This window comes from Mastomys coucha, unplaced genomic scaffold, assembly GCF_008632895.1.
Source record: "Mastomys coucha isolate ucsf_1 unplaced genomic scaffold, UCSF_Mcou_1 pScaffold9, whole genome shotgun sequence".
Taxonomy (NCBI): Eukaryota; Metazoa; Chordata; class Mammalia; order Rodentia; family Muridae; genus Mastomys; species Mastomys coucha.
The window spans coordinates 17,813,476-17,827,111 of NW_022196915.1; the positions used below are offsets into that span (position 1 = coordinate 17,813,476).

Consider the following 13,636-nt stretch of genomic DNA (forward strand, 5'->3'; position numbering starts at 1 on the left):
GCCCTATAGATGGGGCCCCAAGTACATAGGCAAGGCACAGCAGGACTTCCTGGAGAACTTTTAATGGCCCTTGCCCTTCTGTCTGGGTCTAGTAATCCAGGGCACAGATGAGAGCTACACCACGCTTTATCCAGTGTCGCTGAGGCTGGTTGCTGGGGATCTCCACAGCAATGACATAGTTGGTTGAGTGGCCTGTAGTTGATAATGTTCCTGAAGCAGGCGAGAAAGGGGGAAGTTTAGGTTATAACCTATCACAGCTCTTAGAGAAGGGCTGGGTTAGGGTTAGAGACAGGAACCTGGGTGGGGGATAGGGAAGGACCCTGGCCCCACAGTCAGGTCCCTTTGTGACTGGATCTGATTAAGGCTCAGGCCTGCCTAGTTATAGCTCTGTGACTGAAGAGGAAGGTGCTACTGCCCATCTCGTTCCCTATTGAGCCCAGCACTGCCTTATCCCTGCTTTTGGCCTCAGTTCTTCCGAGCCCCTGGTGAAGGATGGGGCCTATAGGCCTGTAGGATGCACAGTAGATGACTAAGGAGGGCCAGTAGGCTGGGAATTGAGCCTCCAGATACTATCTTGCTGCATTGGACTTTGGACTGGCTCAAACTGTTATCAGCTTTCCTGGTCAGCTAACCTGGGTCTGTGTAAACTTACTAGACTTCCACCTGTAATGAAGATTCTTTGCCTTGGTAAGCCTTACCAGCACGTGTCAGAGTCTTGTAGATGGGGCACAGGTAGAAGTCCTGGTTCTGGACCTTTCGGTTAGCTACGGGCAAGAGCCAGATGACAGCCATCTCTGTGTACAGCTCTTTGGGCCGTGACTCAGCCAGCTGGAATTTCCCTGGGTCCCAGCGAGCCCCTTCCAGGAACAGTCCATGGATGTAGCACCCTGTTTCAGGCCTTTTCTCAATTTCTGATTGTGCCTGGGGCAACACCTGTGCTGGGCACACAGACACCCACATTGGAGAAAAGATTAGGATTTGCATCAGGAGGCAGATCTCTGCTGAAAGCTGCTGCCTGCCCATCACCTATCTGCCATTATAGTCTGTGACCTGTAGTCTGTCCTGCCCCTCTGATTTCCGCTGGGACTATTGGCCTGGGTCTTTTCATCTCCTACTCAGGATTACTCCAGCCTTTAACCCCTCCCCCCCCGCCCTCTCCCTTCAGACCTTGAAATCAAAGGTGATAGTGTCGATAGAAATGACGAACTTTCGGGCAAAGTTCTGTAGAGTGCCTGTCAGGAAAGCCTGAGGGAAGAAGAAGCCACTGATCCAGAAGACAGGTGGGATGCCGTCTTTGATCCAGGAATGCAGGAAGTCCATGCGCAGCAGCAGGTCCATGATCCATGAAGCCAGTGGCTTGAGGGATGGGTAGGCCTTGTTTTTCCAGAGCTCAGGCACAGTGTTGTTGTACAGGCTGGTGGACATCAGCTCTAGCTCCAAGGACATTACCACTAGCCCCTTAATTGCCTTGAGCATGTCACTAAGTGTCTGTGTGATCACCACGAGGAGCTTGTTGTACCTGTGGGGTCAGTGGCAAGGCGTCAGTGGGCTGAGGTTCTATGGTAGTATCTATGCCTCTCTATCTGAGACCACAGACAGTGATAGAACGCAAAAGCTTAAGTACAGAACTGGGTGAGCCATACTGGGTACAATACCAGCCTTGGCCCTTAGCAAATATGTGACTTAAGACAGTCAACGTTCTTGGGGGCCTCACTTTATTCATCTATAAAATGATAATAAGCAGCTGAATTAGAGGACAGATGTTTAGCACTTAGCACACTAGCTGGCTAATAGTAACACCTGCTGTTTCTCTACAGCAGTGGCCCCTGACTTGGTTTGCCTAGGGGTGGCAAGAAATTACCTAATGACCTCTTGTACCAGCACCGTGTTCATTGACTCCTCATACAGCACAGGGAACTTTTTTGTCACCTCTTGCAAATCAATAGGCTGGGGCACCTGGATCAGAATGTTCTCGGCCACATCTTCTACTAACTACAAGGGCAGAGAGACATGAGGGGACAAGGCTGGCTACTCTTAGCCATGGCAAGATTCTAGTCAAGTTGTACTCCCAGGTGCAGGTAGGACAGGGCAGCCTGGCTCTGCCCAGACCTTGGCCCCTTTACTACCCACCTCCTCCCGGCTCTGGCCGCCCATGGAGGAGGATTTGGGTTGCAGCTGGAGAATGGCACCAAATAAGGCGAACGTCTCATTCTGGGCAAAGGTGATGTTGGCATTGTCATGCAGACCGAAGATCTCAGGCATGTCATTGAGAGGAAGGCTCTTGATGTAGGAGAGGTAGCCCTAGGAAACAAGAAGGCTGAAACAGAAGGCCTCAGCCTGCTCTGCCCCAGCCTTTAGACTCACCATTATCCTTCCTAGTTCATTTTACTGTTGCTTCTGAAACTGAAATGGTCTCTGTGATGCTGTATATCATGGCTCTTGCCTTCCTCTCAGCCCTTTACTGATATCCCACCCTGTAGCTGCTCAAACCTAACACGTCCCCTCTTGTCACAGTCCCCTATGTGGTACTCACCCAACCTAGCCACACTTCAGGATGCTTCCCCCACCACCCTAGTAGTATGTCCTTAGGGAGTGCTGCCCCCATATTCTGCATTACCACCACACTGAGTGATACTTGGTGAGGCAGGGTTTATCTCTCCCCACAGAACCTACTCTCCTCTGGTTTATCTGACTGTGTTCCTTACTGTGGGATGGGTTTTTCATTCAGTGCCCTGAAAGACAGAGCTGTACCTCTTTTTACTGCCTCCTTCTGTATTAAGGTTCCACGGGACCCCTGGGACTCCTCTGGCAGGCCCCTTCCTGTGGACTCACATTGAGGTCATAGGTGGGTGGGATCTGGTGGTAGATGCCAGAGTCGCTGTAGCTGTGCTCAGAAGAGAGCACAGCGGGGTTGTAGAAATCTTCTAGTACGTTCATGACACAGCGGCGGTCCCAGTCATCAGTGACGCGGCCACCATAGTTGATCTCTCCAGCTGTGTACTTGAGAACCTATGGGATGGGTGAAGAGTGGTCCCTATTATAGGTGCCCAAGTCAGTGGCACTGAGCCTGCCCCTTGCCTACCTTATAGGGGATGTCATCATATTCATCTAGGAACATCTTGAGCTGGCTGATGCAGATGCGCAGGTCTCCATCTGTGAACTCATAGGGGATGTTGAACCCCAGGGGCCCAAATTTACGGCGTTCAAGTGCATTTCCATGAAACAAACACAGAGAGAGCAGCAGGGATTTGAACTCCACTACCTGCAGGACAGAAAGGGACAGTCATAAGAGAAAGGGTAGGGACAAGGTCGTACGAAGAAGGGCTGAGACAGGGAGGTAGGTGGGTGCTTAGAATGTGTCTCACCTTTAAAAATTATTTTTAATTATATGTGAGTTGTGTGGGTATGTGCACATGAGTGCTGTTGCTCACAGAGGCCAGAGGGGTCAGATCCCTATGGAGCTGGAGATTCAGTTCATTGTGAGCAGCCTGATGTGGATGTGGGAATTGGACTCGGGTCCATCTGGAAGAACCACCAGTGCTCTCAACCACTGAACCATCATCTCTCTAGCTGCTGCCTTACCTTTTGACAGGAGTGGAGGAAGTCATCACTGAGGCTGTTGTAGGACTTCAACAGATTGGCTTTGACGCCACGTGGTGGCTCAATAGTCATTTTGGAGCCATTTTGTAGGATGGACACTGGGAACTTGTTGCTGGGCAGGCTGGTGAGCCATAAGCGGAAGTCCCGGTGAACCTGGTGACCACAAGCACCTCATGAGCACAAAGACCTAGGCTTAGGTTCCTTCCATCCAAGAATTCAAACTCATCCCCTGACTTACTCCTTCCTTGAGTTGGTTAGGATATAAGGCTATACAGACAACTGGCTAAGAACAGGCCTTAGCAAGTCCTACGGCCACCGGTCTTTACTGGTAGCCCTGGGAAGTCACCAACCCTCTGAGACTCAGCAACTCAGAGGGCCAATAATAATCTAGTTAGTAATCCAGAATCACTGGGTGGTGGTGGCGCACACCTTTAATTCCAGCATTTGGGAGGCAGAGGCAGGCGGATTTCTGAGTTCAAGGCCAGCCTAGTCTACAGAGTGAGTTCCAGGACAGCCAGGACTACACAGAGAAACCCTGTCTCGAAAAAAAACAAAAAATAAAAAAATAAAAATCCAGAATCATCTAATTGCATCATGGTATACAACATGATTTGTGTCTGGGTCTGGGATGCATGCTTTGTGAACAGGCATCATGCCACACCTTGTCAGGATTGATGTGCTCGATGAGACGCTCCAGGGCTGGCATCCAGCTTGGTGCCAAGTGGCAGTTCTGAAAGAAGACCCATTTGCCCCTCTCTATAGAGCTGCGCATCATGGCTTCTGCCCGAGGGCCCTGTGGGGACAGGAATATTGAGTAGGAGACTGCTGATCATCTTCCCTAGCCTACTCCTTCCTTGCCTTACCCTTACCTGTCCCTGTCCCAAGGAGATGGCAGAAAGCTTCTTGGAAAATTTCATTTCTTCTGCAAACTTATAGAGGTCAGCAGCAGGGTCAGTACCAGGTGACAACACAAAGATGAGGGGCGTTGTGGAGTTGGACTCTTTGAACACTGCAGACAGATTGGCTGTCTGGAAGGACAGGGAGAGATGCTGAGACCACATGGGGCTGGTGAAAGGCAGGGTTCAGGACAAGGGAAGGGATTCCTGAGGCTCCTGGAGCAGTTCCAGAAGGGTCTTCAAGGTCCTAGGTCATCCATGTTCCAAGCATTCTAGCCTGGACAGGGCTGGAAGCTAGTTCCCAAAGCAGCCATATTCCTGAGGCCCAAGATACCAGCTCTGCCTAGGGACCAGCACTTGCCTGGGGCTCAATGAATCGGGGTTCCAGGTGGGAGGCCACAAAGTCCTGCATGGCATTAGTAACTTTATCCCCACGTAGGCAACGGAGAATAAGCAGTTTCTGGAACTCATCCAGGTATGTGTTCCAGATGCCAGGCAAGAGCTCCCTGCAATAAAGCCCACATATCCCTCAGAGCTCACCTACAGGAAACCACTGGCCCATGGACTTTGCCAGATGTATCGGGGTTCGCAAGAGAATAGGGCTAGAAGCACAGGGAGATGTGGCCATAGATGCAGGGCAATACTAGGTAATCTTTCAGAGGAGGTCTCTGGGCAGGCCTGTTTCTGGAGTCTTCTCTTAACGTTCCTGGTAGCATACTATGGGATCCAGCTCACCTGTGAGGCTCAGCACTGTCAAAGATGACCTGGAATTCTGAGAGGTGTAACACGAAGTCATTGGAGAAGGTGGCAAAGGCTGGCAGGTTTGAAAGTGCCAAGATGTCTCTCCAGGCTCGGTCTGAGAGCCACTGTGGTGCAGGGTTCTCAGACATGGCCTGGATGGAGCCTCCAGACAAGAGGTAACGCCACTCAGCCTAGTAGAGTACAGACTGAGTTGGTGCCCACACCTGGTAGCCAGCACCTTACCCAGAGAAACTGAGCTACTCTTAGTGTCCACTACTCCACCCTTTCGTGGATATGAGGTTCACAGAAGCTCCTGACTAGACAAGTGTGGGAGGCTCGGGACAGTTTGTCCCCGAGAACAATCTCTTTGCTCAGTAGCACCTTTAAGGCTCTGAGAAGACTTGCGTTCATAGCATCAGTTGGGCCATATTAAACTAGAGTCCCCTGTTGTGTCTAAGCAAGAATTGTGTTTCCAAAGGTCTCCATTCCCTTTAACTGTGTTATGCTCTTTTGCTTGGCTTCCCCTTTATACCTATCCTTTGCCCTCAGGCCCACAATAGGGTGGCCCCCTCAGACAAACAGTCCCTGGGCAATCTGTCTGCTCCTGCACCTGGTTGATCTTGCCCTCATTCATCATAATACGGACACACAGCAGGAAGGCAAACATCAGCTTGTGCTTCTCAAAGAGGCTGCGGCAGACATTGCTATAGAGGCTGAAGGTTAGGTAGCGGTTGATGTTGACGATGCGCTTCTTCAGGTTGTCTACAGGGTAGAGGAAGTGGTGGCAGGAAATGGGGAAATGGGAGAAGAGAGAGAATCTCAGGGCCTAGATCATATTCAAAAGTTTTCCGAGCAGCTATCAGGGTAGTCTGTGTATCTCCTTGGACAGCTAGTGTTTCCAATAAGGGGCTCTAAGCAGGGTAGGAATGAGAGGTGGTCTGTTCTTAGGTATCATGAGTGTATGATGTAAGGGTGAAGAGAGATGAAGGCTCATAGATATGTGCCCATAAACACTCCATCCACCTCAGAACAGAGCTGTTGTGTCAGTGTGCTAGAGCTACCTGCCCTCTCTGAGTTGGCGATGCCTGAGAGGAAGATGTTGAGGAACCACTCAAGAGAGTACTGGTACATGGGGTCCACATTGGCCAGGTCTGACACACAGAAGAAGAGGATCTGGGTGCGGACAGCCACAGGTATGTACTCCATGCGTGTGAGGTCAATGTCCTTCTCTGTCTGCTCTGCAATCCTGACCTTAGCCTGGGTAGAGGAGGGATAGGAAACGTGTTAGGTCCAGGGAGGCTGCAAAGAGCAGTAGGTAAAGGTAGACTGGAGCACGGTTGGGGCAAATGGGGAGGGTCGGGTTGGTAGGAAGGCACTTCCCAACCTGGATCTCAGCAGCCTTCATCTTGGAAGCCTCTAGCACCTTGATAAGCTCCATGTCATCTACAGGGTTACCCTCGGAGGAACTGAGACGGTACAGTATCTGGTCTTCAATGTCCTTTAGCTCCTGGCGCATCTTGGCATTACTGATAATCAGCTGGTTCTTGGCCTCTTCCAGATCAGGTCGTTCCTCAGCCACTACCTGGCCCAGTAGCTGGTCCTCTAAGCCACTACCAGGGATGGAGGACGTCATGTTTATAACATCCTGGGAACTCCAGGGATCAAATGTTAAGTCCATACTTATCTATCAAGAGCCCAGCACCATTGCCAGTGTAAGCCTGGGAGGGCTAGCCTCAATCTGTGGGACTGATGCAGGGTTACTTTCAAACCAGTGGTTCTCAGTGAGACCTTGGGTAGCAAGGGCTGGTCAGCTAGAGTCTTCATTGGCAAAGGGGGGGTGTGAATGATCAAGTAAGATAAGGCTTAAGAGTGCCTGTTTTTCCTCCCACTGGTTGTAGCTACTCAAATGAAGACTTTACTATGTAGCAGGCTGTGTGTGTGTGTGTGTGTGTGTGTATAGAGGGATACTTTTAAGTGGAAATGAACCCAAGTAAGAGGAGTCAGTGGAGGGTCTGGAAAGCCTTGAGATACCAGAGTACCTGCGAGGAAGTTGATGGGGCCACTGAACAGGAAAGACAGACTTCTCAATTTCGGTAGCTTAGGGGATGGCCAAGGGATGGCTAAGGGACAGCTGTCAGGAAGGGACAGCTGATGCTTGTGTTCTCTTGGGTGGAAGCTCTTACCTGGGTGACAGTGTAAAGTTGATGAGGGTGAGTTTGGTGGAGATCTCTGGTGAATAGTGAGGATTGGGCAGCTTGGTGGTAATGTACATCCTGAAGTCCTCATGGTAGGGGATCACTGTGTCTCCCAACTTCAGGACTATGTTCCCTTGCTGCTTGTATGTCTGTAGTAGGTAGGATGGGCCGGCACTGTAGTTGGAGTGTGGATAGCTCTTTGGCCAGGCCTGTAGTCCATAGCTCCCCCTTCCTCGACAGGCCTACCTGCTTAAGCAGCACAGGCTCCAGTGCCGGATCCAGCTCCTCACCCACATTTTCTAGAAGGCATGGCTTGCCAAAGCGGATAGCATTTTCCATGCTGCGCAGGAAGTCACGGTCACTCAACTTGAATACATCCAGCCCACTTTCCTTCTCCTGCAGGGGAAGGTGGGGTTACAGGAGCTGAGAGCGGGCCCAAGGCTAAGGTGCTTCCTGGAAAGTGCTTGACTGGAAAAGGCATCCGAGCCTGTCTGAGGAGGCAGAGCTGGTGGGGCTGCTTACCATGTTCTTGATCCATTTGTTAGCTTGACTCTGGGGGTCAATAAAGTGGGTCCAGCGCTGGGAGAACTGAGTGATGACCCCATTCTCCACTGATAGGGTGTCATTGGGGAGGCCAGCAATCTGTGGGAAGCCAGGTGCCATGCTTGGTCAGGATCCTTGTATGAGCACAGCTGGCTGGGACATTAACTACTCCTAACTCTGGCTGGCTGTTGGTTTCTCCTGGCTGTATGCTTTGGGTGTGGGGGTATGAGGGATAAGATGGCAATGTGGACAAGGATGTGTCTTGAGGATTCTCTTCTGCGGCTGGACAGTCTCCTAATGCTCTCCTTGGCTGGGCCTTTCTGTCCATGTGGCTTCTGCATCCTTGCTTAGTCATATCACCTTCAGGGTGCTCAAATCCCATTGGCCCTTTATATTTGCCCACCCTTGACCTCTCTCTTTGCCTTTGGGGTCTTGCTGAGACCTGACTTGAAACCTCTCCCTACAGCTGCATCTATGCCACACCTGGCTTTGTTCTACAGCTGCTAGCATCTATGCCACACTTGGCCTGGTTCTTGCTTCTTTTTCTACTCACCACCCTCTTGCTACACCCAGGGGGAAATCCAGAGGAGGTATCCATGGAAACAAGGTTAGGAAGGAAGAAGGAGGTCCAGAGGAGGTATCCATGGAAACAAGGGTAGAAAGCAGACAGGAGGCTCTAGGCCCAGTCTGAAGCACATTCTGACATCTTCTGACAGTTACCTGCCAAGAGCGGATCTTCACAGGGTTTCCCAGTGTTGTAATCAGTGTGGGCTTGGAGGTATGCGGGACATGGTGAATTGTGAGCTGGTTGACCCAGTACTCATAGAGGGTTGCACGGTACTGGCCCTGGAGATATATAAAATATAAGACCACCACACTAGGCACACAGTGTTCTCCTCCCCTCTTACTACAACACTGCATGCAGAAGTCAGACCACGGGTGAGGAGCTAGACATTATAGACACTTCAGACCTGCTTGGATCCTACAAACCTCGGACCCTTGTCTATGAAATGGGTCATGCCTGCAATGTCTTCCCAAAAGATGTCTCTGAGGATTACATGGGGCACACAATGAAGCATTTTAGAGCACTGTCTAGCATGGGTGCACATGTGTGCCTGCTCAGTACCTGTGTGCTACAATGAGAGAAGGAAAGAGAGGCTCTCCACAGTTGCCCTCACAGAGGTAAGGCCTCAAGGGAGGGTCTCTTTGTGGGATAAAGTGGGCCAGGGGTACGGTGGGGGATTCTTTACCGTGAAGGGGCCCAGGTAGGCAACAAAGCCAGCAGCCACCAGCACATCACCGGAAATATTGTCAAGCATATTCTCCAGATTCTCCACAGTCTCCTGCCAGCGAACCTTTTCCTCTGCTAGCCCGTTGATGAGCTGTAGAAGCAGCCTTGTGGAGTGGGCTCTGGGAGGCTGGGCTGGGGCCTGGGGCTATCTCTGCCCGCTGTGACCCCACCCATAGGTTGCTAAAAAGGGGGTGGGGGGAGCCAACCCATAATTGTTCTTCATCACCGAGTCCTCCTCTTCCCAGTTGGCCTACCCCTGGGCTCTGTGGATGAGGGGCACGCACCTTGTCAGCTCGGCTGAGGCGCTGCTCACACTGCTCGCACTTCATCTCCAGCTCCTCCTTCTTGGCCACACACTCTCGATACTTGGCCTGCATTGTGGCGATACCATCTTCCACTTCACGCAGGTGGTGCTTCGCTTCTTCTAGTATCCTTTGGGTTACTTCCAGGTCATCCTGGGCTTCTCGCAAGGCTTGCTGCAGACAGAAAGAGGGCCAGCTCATAGCCAGTACCTGGGTAGGGGAGCCAGCCCCCACCAGCTCTGTACAGTCCTCACCCGTTTGGGCTCCACGGCCTTGGCTACAAAATGGTACTTGTGCATGGCGCGCACCCATTGGCAGATAGACGTGCATGCCTTGGACACCTTGGCAATGGCAGCTGGCTGGAACTCCTCATTGTCGATGTATGGCTGGATGGCTTTGATAACTGCCTCCCCAATGTTGTCCTGAGGCAGAAATCACTGATCTCAGGACACTGCTTCCTAAGAGGGGCAACTAAGATCCTGTTTCCCTCTATCTCATGGGCTGCAGGGCCTCTCACACTCATGCTCAGCCCCTCCTGAGTCCAGCCGTTGTTGGTGATGGGCCTGGGAACCTGTACTGCTAGCAGGCTTTCAGAGGCCAGGGCTAAGGCAAGCCCAGGAAAACAGAGCTCAGGCTGTGAGCCATCCTGGCCTAGATGCCTCTCTAAGAAGGGTGTCTCTGGTCTTGTTCATGTAGGCCAGGCAAGTGGCACTCAGTGAATTTCTGGACGGGAGAAGGGTTTCCTGAAGGGGTTCTGGCCTCGAGGCTGATCTAACCGTGGCATAATCTAAGAGAGCAGATAGATATCCATGGATTGAAAATCTCAAATGGATAGATGTACAGAGAACCTAGAGGCAGCCAGTGGAAGAGGAAGCTCCTCAGGCAGGGAGGTGATACAGGGTAGGTGATGAACCTCTTGACTAGGACAGGAAGAATCTCCAAGCTGTGGAGCCTTGGAGTGACTGTGGGTGGCATCCTATAGGCCCAGGAACCTGCCCTGGTTCCAGTATCGTCAGTAGACTTCTGTTGGGGAAGGGGATGTTGTCATCTCACCTGACAGCTCCTTGGGTAGACTCTATATCCAATGGCCCCAGACAGCTTTATGTTCGCCAGGAGCATGTGTGCTGCAACTGCTGGTGGGGCAGGCAGCGACAGAACAGAGAGCACAGCACCCGCAGACACTGCTGATGGGCACTTTGCCAGTTCCCACCATTCTGCTGTGTCCCACCCACTGGCTTACCCATGTGCTTAATAGTGTGGTTACCTTGTCAAACTTGAAAAGGCTTTCAAGGAAGCGGCCCGGGTCTTGCAGCAGCCCCTTGCCTGGCTCCCAGTAGTCATCCACTTTGGAGCCTGGCTTCTCTCCAGGTACCTTCTTGGGCTTGATGCCCTTCATGATGCACACGGCTTCTATGACCAGCTTCACTCCTGGGGGTGGGCGCTGCATGGCACGCACCTATGGGCCATGCCAAGAGGTATAGAAAGGGAAGATCCTACCCTTGGGCAAGGTGGGCCCTACTAACCAAGTCTTTACTGCCACAGGACCTAGGGCCTTCGAACTGCCTTGTGTTGGCACCAGGAAAGTAGGACAAGCAGTGAGGATCTGGCCCTCATTCTGCTCTCTCCTGTTGGCACACATCACCAAAAGATGTGCACAAGGTGGGCCTGGAGACACCATTAGGACCTCAGGACACAGAAAGGGCTATGACAGTGAGTGTGAGGAGACGCCTGGCTGCCCACCTCTGTTACATCATTCTTGTTGAGGTTTCGAAGGCTTGCCAGGGCTGCATCCAGGGCTGGCAGGGCCTCATCAAGATCCTTCTGAGCATCATCAGCAATAGCTTGGGCCTTACTGGCCTTCTCATTGGCCTTAATCTCCTCTGCCTGTACTGATTTCCGGGTCTCCTCAGCTATGGCTGTGTCCACCTGGGGATGGGAGACAGGGCATCCAGTTAGTGGCCAGTGGCAAGGGCAGGAATACCAACCCCACTTCTTTCTGAGGGCTTAGATGTCCACCCTTTCCAAGGGTCTCTTAGTTGTGGTAGGTTGCAGAGACCTGGGAAGTCTAGGAGGTCTTCCCACACATCTCCAGGGCCACAACAGGGCTCAGGAGTTTTCAGATTTGGGCATTCCAGCCCTACAGGCCCACATTGCCATCTATGCACGATGCAGAGATGCACCTCCCCATTTCTTCAGGTTACATTTTGTAATACTCTGTAGACCAGGACTCTTGAATACTGGCAGAAAGCTGGCGTGCTACAATGTTGGCCTGTGTTGGAAGGACCGAACCCTAGATCTAAACCCTGATTCTGGGCGGCATCTGCACGTCTGCTTGTGCCAGTTCTGCTGCTCAGTCTGAGTTGTGACATCATCAATTCCTGGCCTCTTTGGATTCATCCGCCTTGCTCTTCATAGATGCCTTGCCAAAGGAGTGCCTGGCTTAATGCGTTAATAGTTCTGCCTAAGTATCTGCCAGGTAAATGAGAAACCGGTAAATGAGGAAACTCAAGTGTGGAAGCCAGGGGCTAGCCATTTGATGTGAGATGTTGAGCATCCTCACACAGAACCAGAGAGGAGGTGTGCTCAAGAGCTCTCTGAGAGCACCCCAACCTTGATCTGATCCATAGTGAGCATCGTGTCCTTGGCAGCTTCCTCCAGCAGGGGGCGCATAATCTCCAGTTCCTCCTGCATCTTGGCCACATCCTCAGAAGTGCGCAACAGCTGAGTTTGGGAGCAGAGAAAACAAAACAAAACAAAACAAAAAACAAAATACAGGTGTTACAGGGACTAGAGAGACGCTAGGCCTTTGGGTTCTGAGGGGAGGGTCCTGCTGAATCACCTTGACTTGTGGCCCCGGTGATTTCTAGAGAAGGAAGCCTCTGAGGGGAGGGTCCTGCTGAATCACCTTGACTTGTGGCCCGGGTGATTTCTAGAGAAGGAAGCCTCACTCTCTGAGAAGTTGGGGGTGCCTCTGTTTGTCCTCATCCTTCACTGATAATTTTTATTTTTTTCACTGAGAAGGAAGTCACCCTTTGCATCACTTTGGGCTATACAGTTTGAAATGCCAGGTCACCTTGGCATCAAAGACTGCTGAGACCCAGCACAGGTGGCTAGCCACTGTCCTCAGGCCTTCGTCAGGCCTACCTTGTCAAGGCCACTCTTCATGCGGTTTTTGGCGGTCTTCAGTTCCATTTTCTTCTGCTCAATGAGGATGGAGAAAATATTGAGCAGCTCCAAATAGCTCTTGGGGGTCACATAGTTGTGGCGGGCCAGCTCTGCCAGGTATTCAACACATTTCCTGGCCACTGACTGGTGGATAAATACGCACACCTGAATCTGTGAAGGCAGAGATCATGGATACTTGTGGCACTTCAGCAAAGGCCAGGTACCAGATACCCACAAAGCCACTGTGTCCTGGTCCTGAGGAAAGGGCCATAGCATAACTATACCTCAGATAAATGGTTTCCTAAGATCCTCATGACCTCCAGACCTAACCCCCTCTTTTAAAAAAAAATTTATTTTATTTTATTTATATGAGCACACTGTAGCTGTCTTCAGACACACCAGAAGAAGGCATCAGATCTCATTATGGATGGTTGTGAGCCACCATGTGGTTGCTGGGAATTGAACTCAGGACCTCTGGAAGGGCAGTCGGGGCTCTTAGCCGCTGAGCCATCTCTCCAGCCCCTAGGTAACCTTTTATGTAGATGAAAAGCTCAAGGCCCATACTAGTCAAGAACAGACCTGGCCTTGACCATGGACCCAGGTATCTCCCAGCTGTGGCCCAGGGCTCTTGGCTGGGTCTAAGATGGAGAAACGTTGGCTTCATCTTAGCTCTGAGACCTCAGGGGGCCAGTTCTCTGAGACTGAACCGGACAAATCTGGCTGATCCTATCTGCAGTCTCTAAAGAGGTGTCAGGGGCCCTTGGGAGAAAGGGGTGCTAGCCATCTGTAAAACACTCTGGGTCACCATGGCCTCATTTCACACGTGGGAGGATGGAGGCAGAACCAGGTGATGCCGTCTCACCAACCCTTTGCTGGCAGTGGTAGGCCTCAGTGACCCTGAGC

At 51.6% G+C, this 13,636-nt stretch overlaps 1 protein-coding gene across 3 annotated transcripts in view; it reads right to left on the reverse strand.

Annotated features, from left to right (window-relative positions):
* Positions 1-46: 46 nt before the first annotated feature.
* Dnah1 (dynein axonemal heavy chain 1) overlaps positions 47-13,636 on the reverse strand; it is a 66,594-nt gene continuing 53,004 nt past the window's right edge. For 2 of the 3 annotated variants that reach the window (XM_031360984.1, XM_031360986.1), the window contains 26 exons: positions 12,713-12,904; positions 12,179-12,289; positions 11,309-11,494; positions 10,833-11,024; positions 9,823-9,990; positions 9,551-9,742; positions 9,226-9,357; positions 8,696-8,821; positions 7,955-8,074; positions 7,679-7,828; positions 7,421-7,581; positions 6,622-6,847; positions 6,299-6,494; positions 5,848-5,999; positions 5,232-5,428; positions 4,858-5,002; positions 4,470-4,628; positions 4,262-4,393; positions 3,583-3,753; positions 3,083-3,262; positions 2,833-3,009; positions 2,131-2,301; positions 1,862-1,992; positions 1,168-1,519; positions 699-933; positions 47-210 (listed from right to left, as the gene is read on the reverse strand). In XM_031360984.1, coding sequence (XP_031216844.1) covers positions 89-210; positions 699-933; positions 1,168-1,519; positions 1,862-1,992; positions 2,131-2,301; positions 2,833-3,009; positions 3,083-3,262; positions 3,583-3,753; positions 4,262-4,393; positions 4,470-4,628; positions 4,858-5,002; positions 5,232-5,428; positions 5,848-5,999; positions 6,299-6,494; positions 6,622-6,847; positions 7,421-7,581; positions 7,679-7,828; positions 7,955-8,074; positions 8,696-8,821; positions 9,226-9,357; positions 9,551-9,742; positions 9,823-9,990; positions 10,833-11,024; positions 11,309-11,494; positions 12,179-12,289; positions 12,713-12,904 — 4,476 coding nt within the window. In that variant the 3' untranslated portion in view covers positions 47-88. The remainder of the gene's footprint in view (positions 211-698; positions 934-1,167; positions 1,520-1,861; positions 1,993-2,130; positions 2,302-2,832; positions 3,010-3,082; positions 3,263-3,582; positions 3,754-4,261; positions 4,394-4,469; positions 4,629-4,857; positions 5,003-5,231; positions 5,429-5,847; positions 6,000-6,298; positions 6,495-6,621; positions 6,848-7,420; positions 7,582-7,678; positions 7,829-7,954; positions 8,075-8,695; positions 8,822-9,225; positions 9,358-9,550; positions 9,743-9,822; positions 9,991-10,832; positions 11,025-11,308; positions 11,495-12,178; positions 12,290-12,712; positions 12,905-13,636) is intronic. The other variant, XM_031360985.1, reaches the window with a different exon arrangement.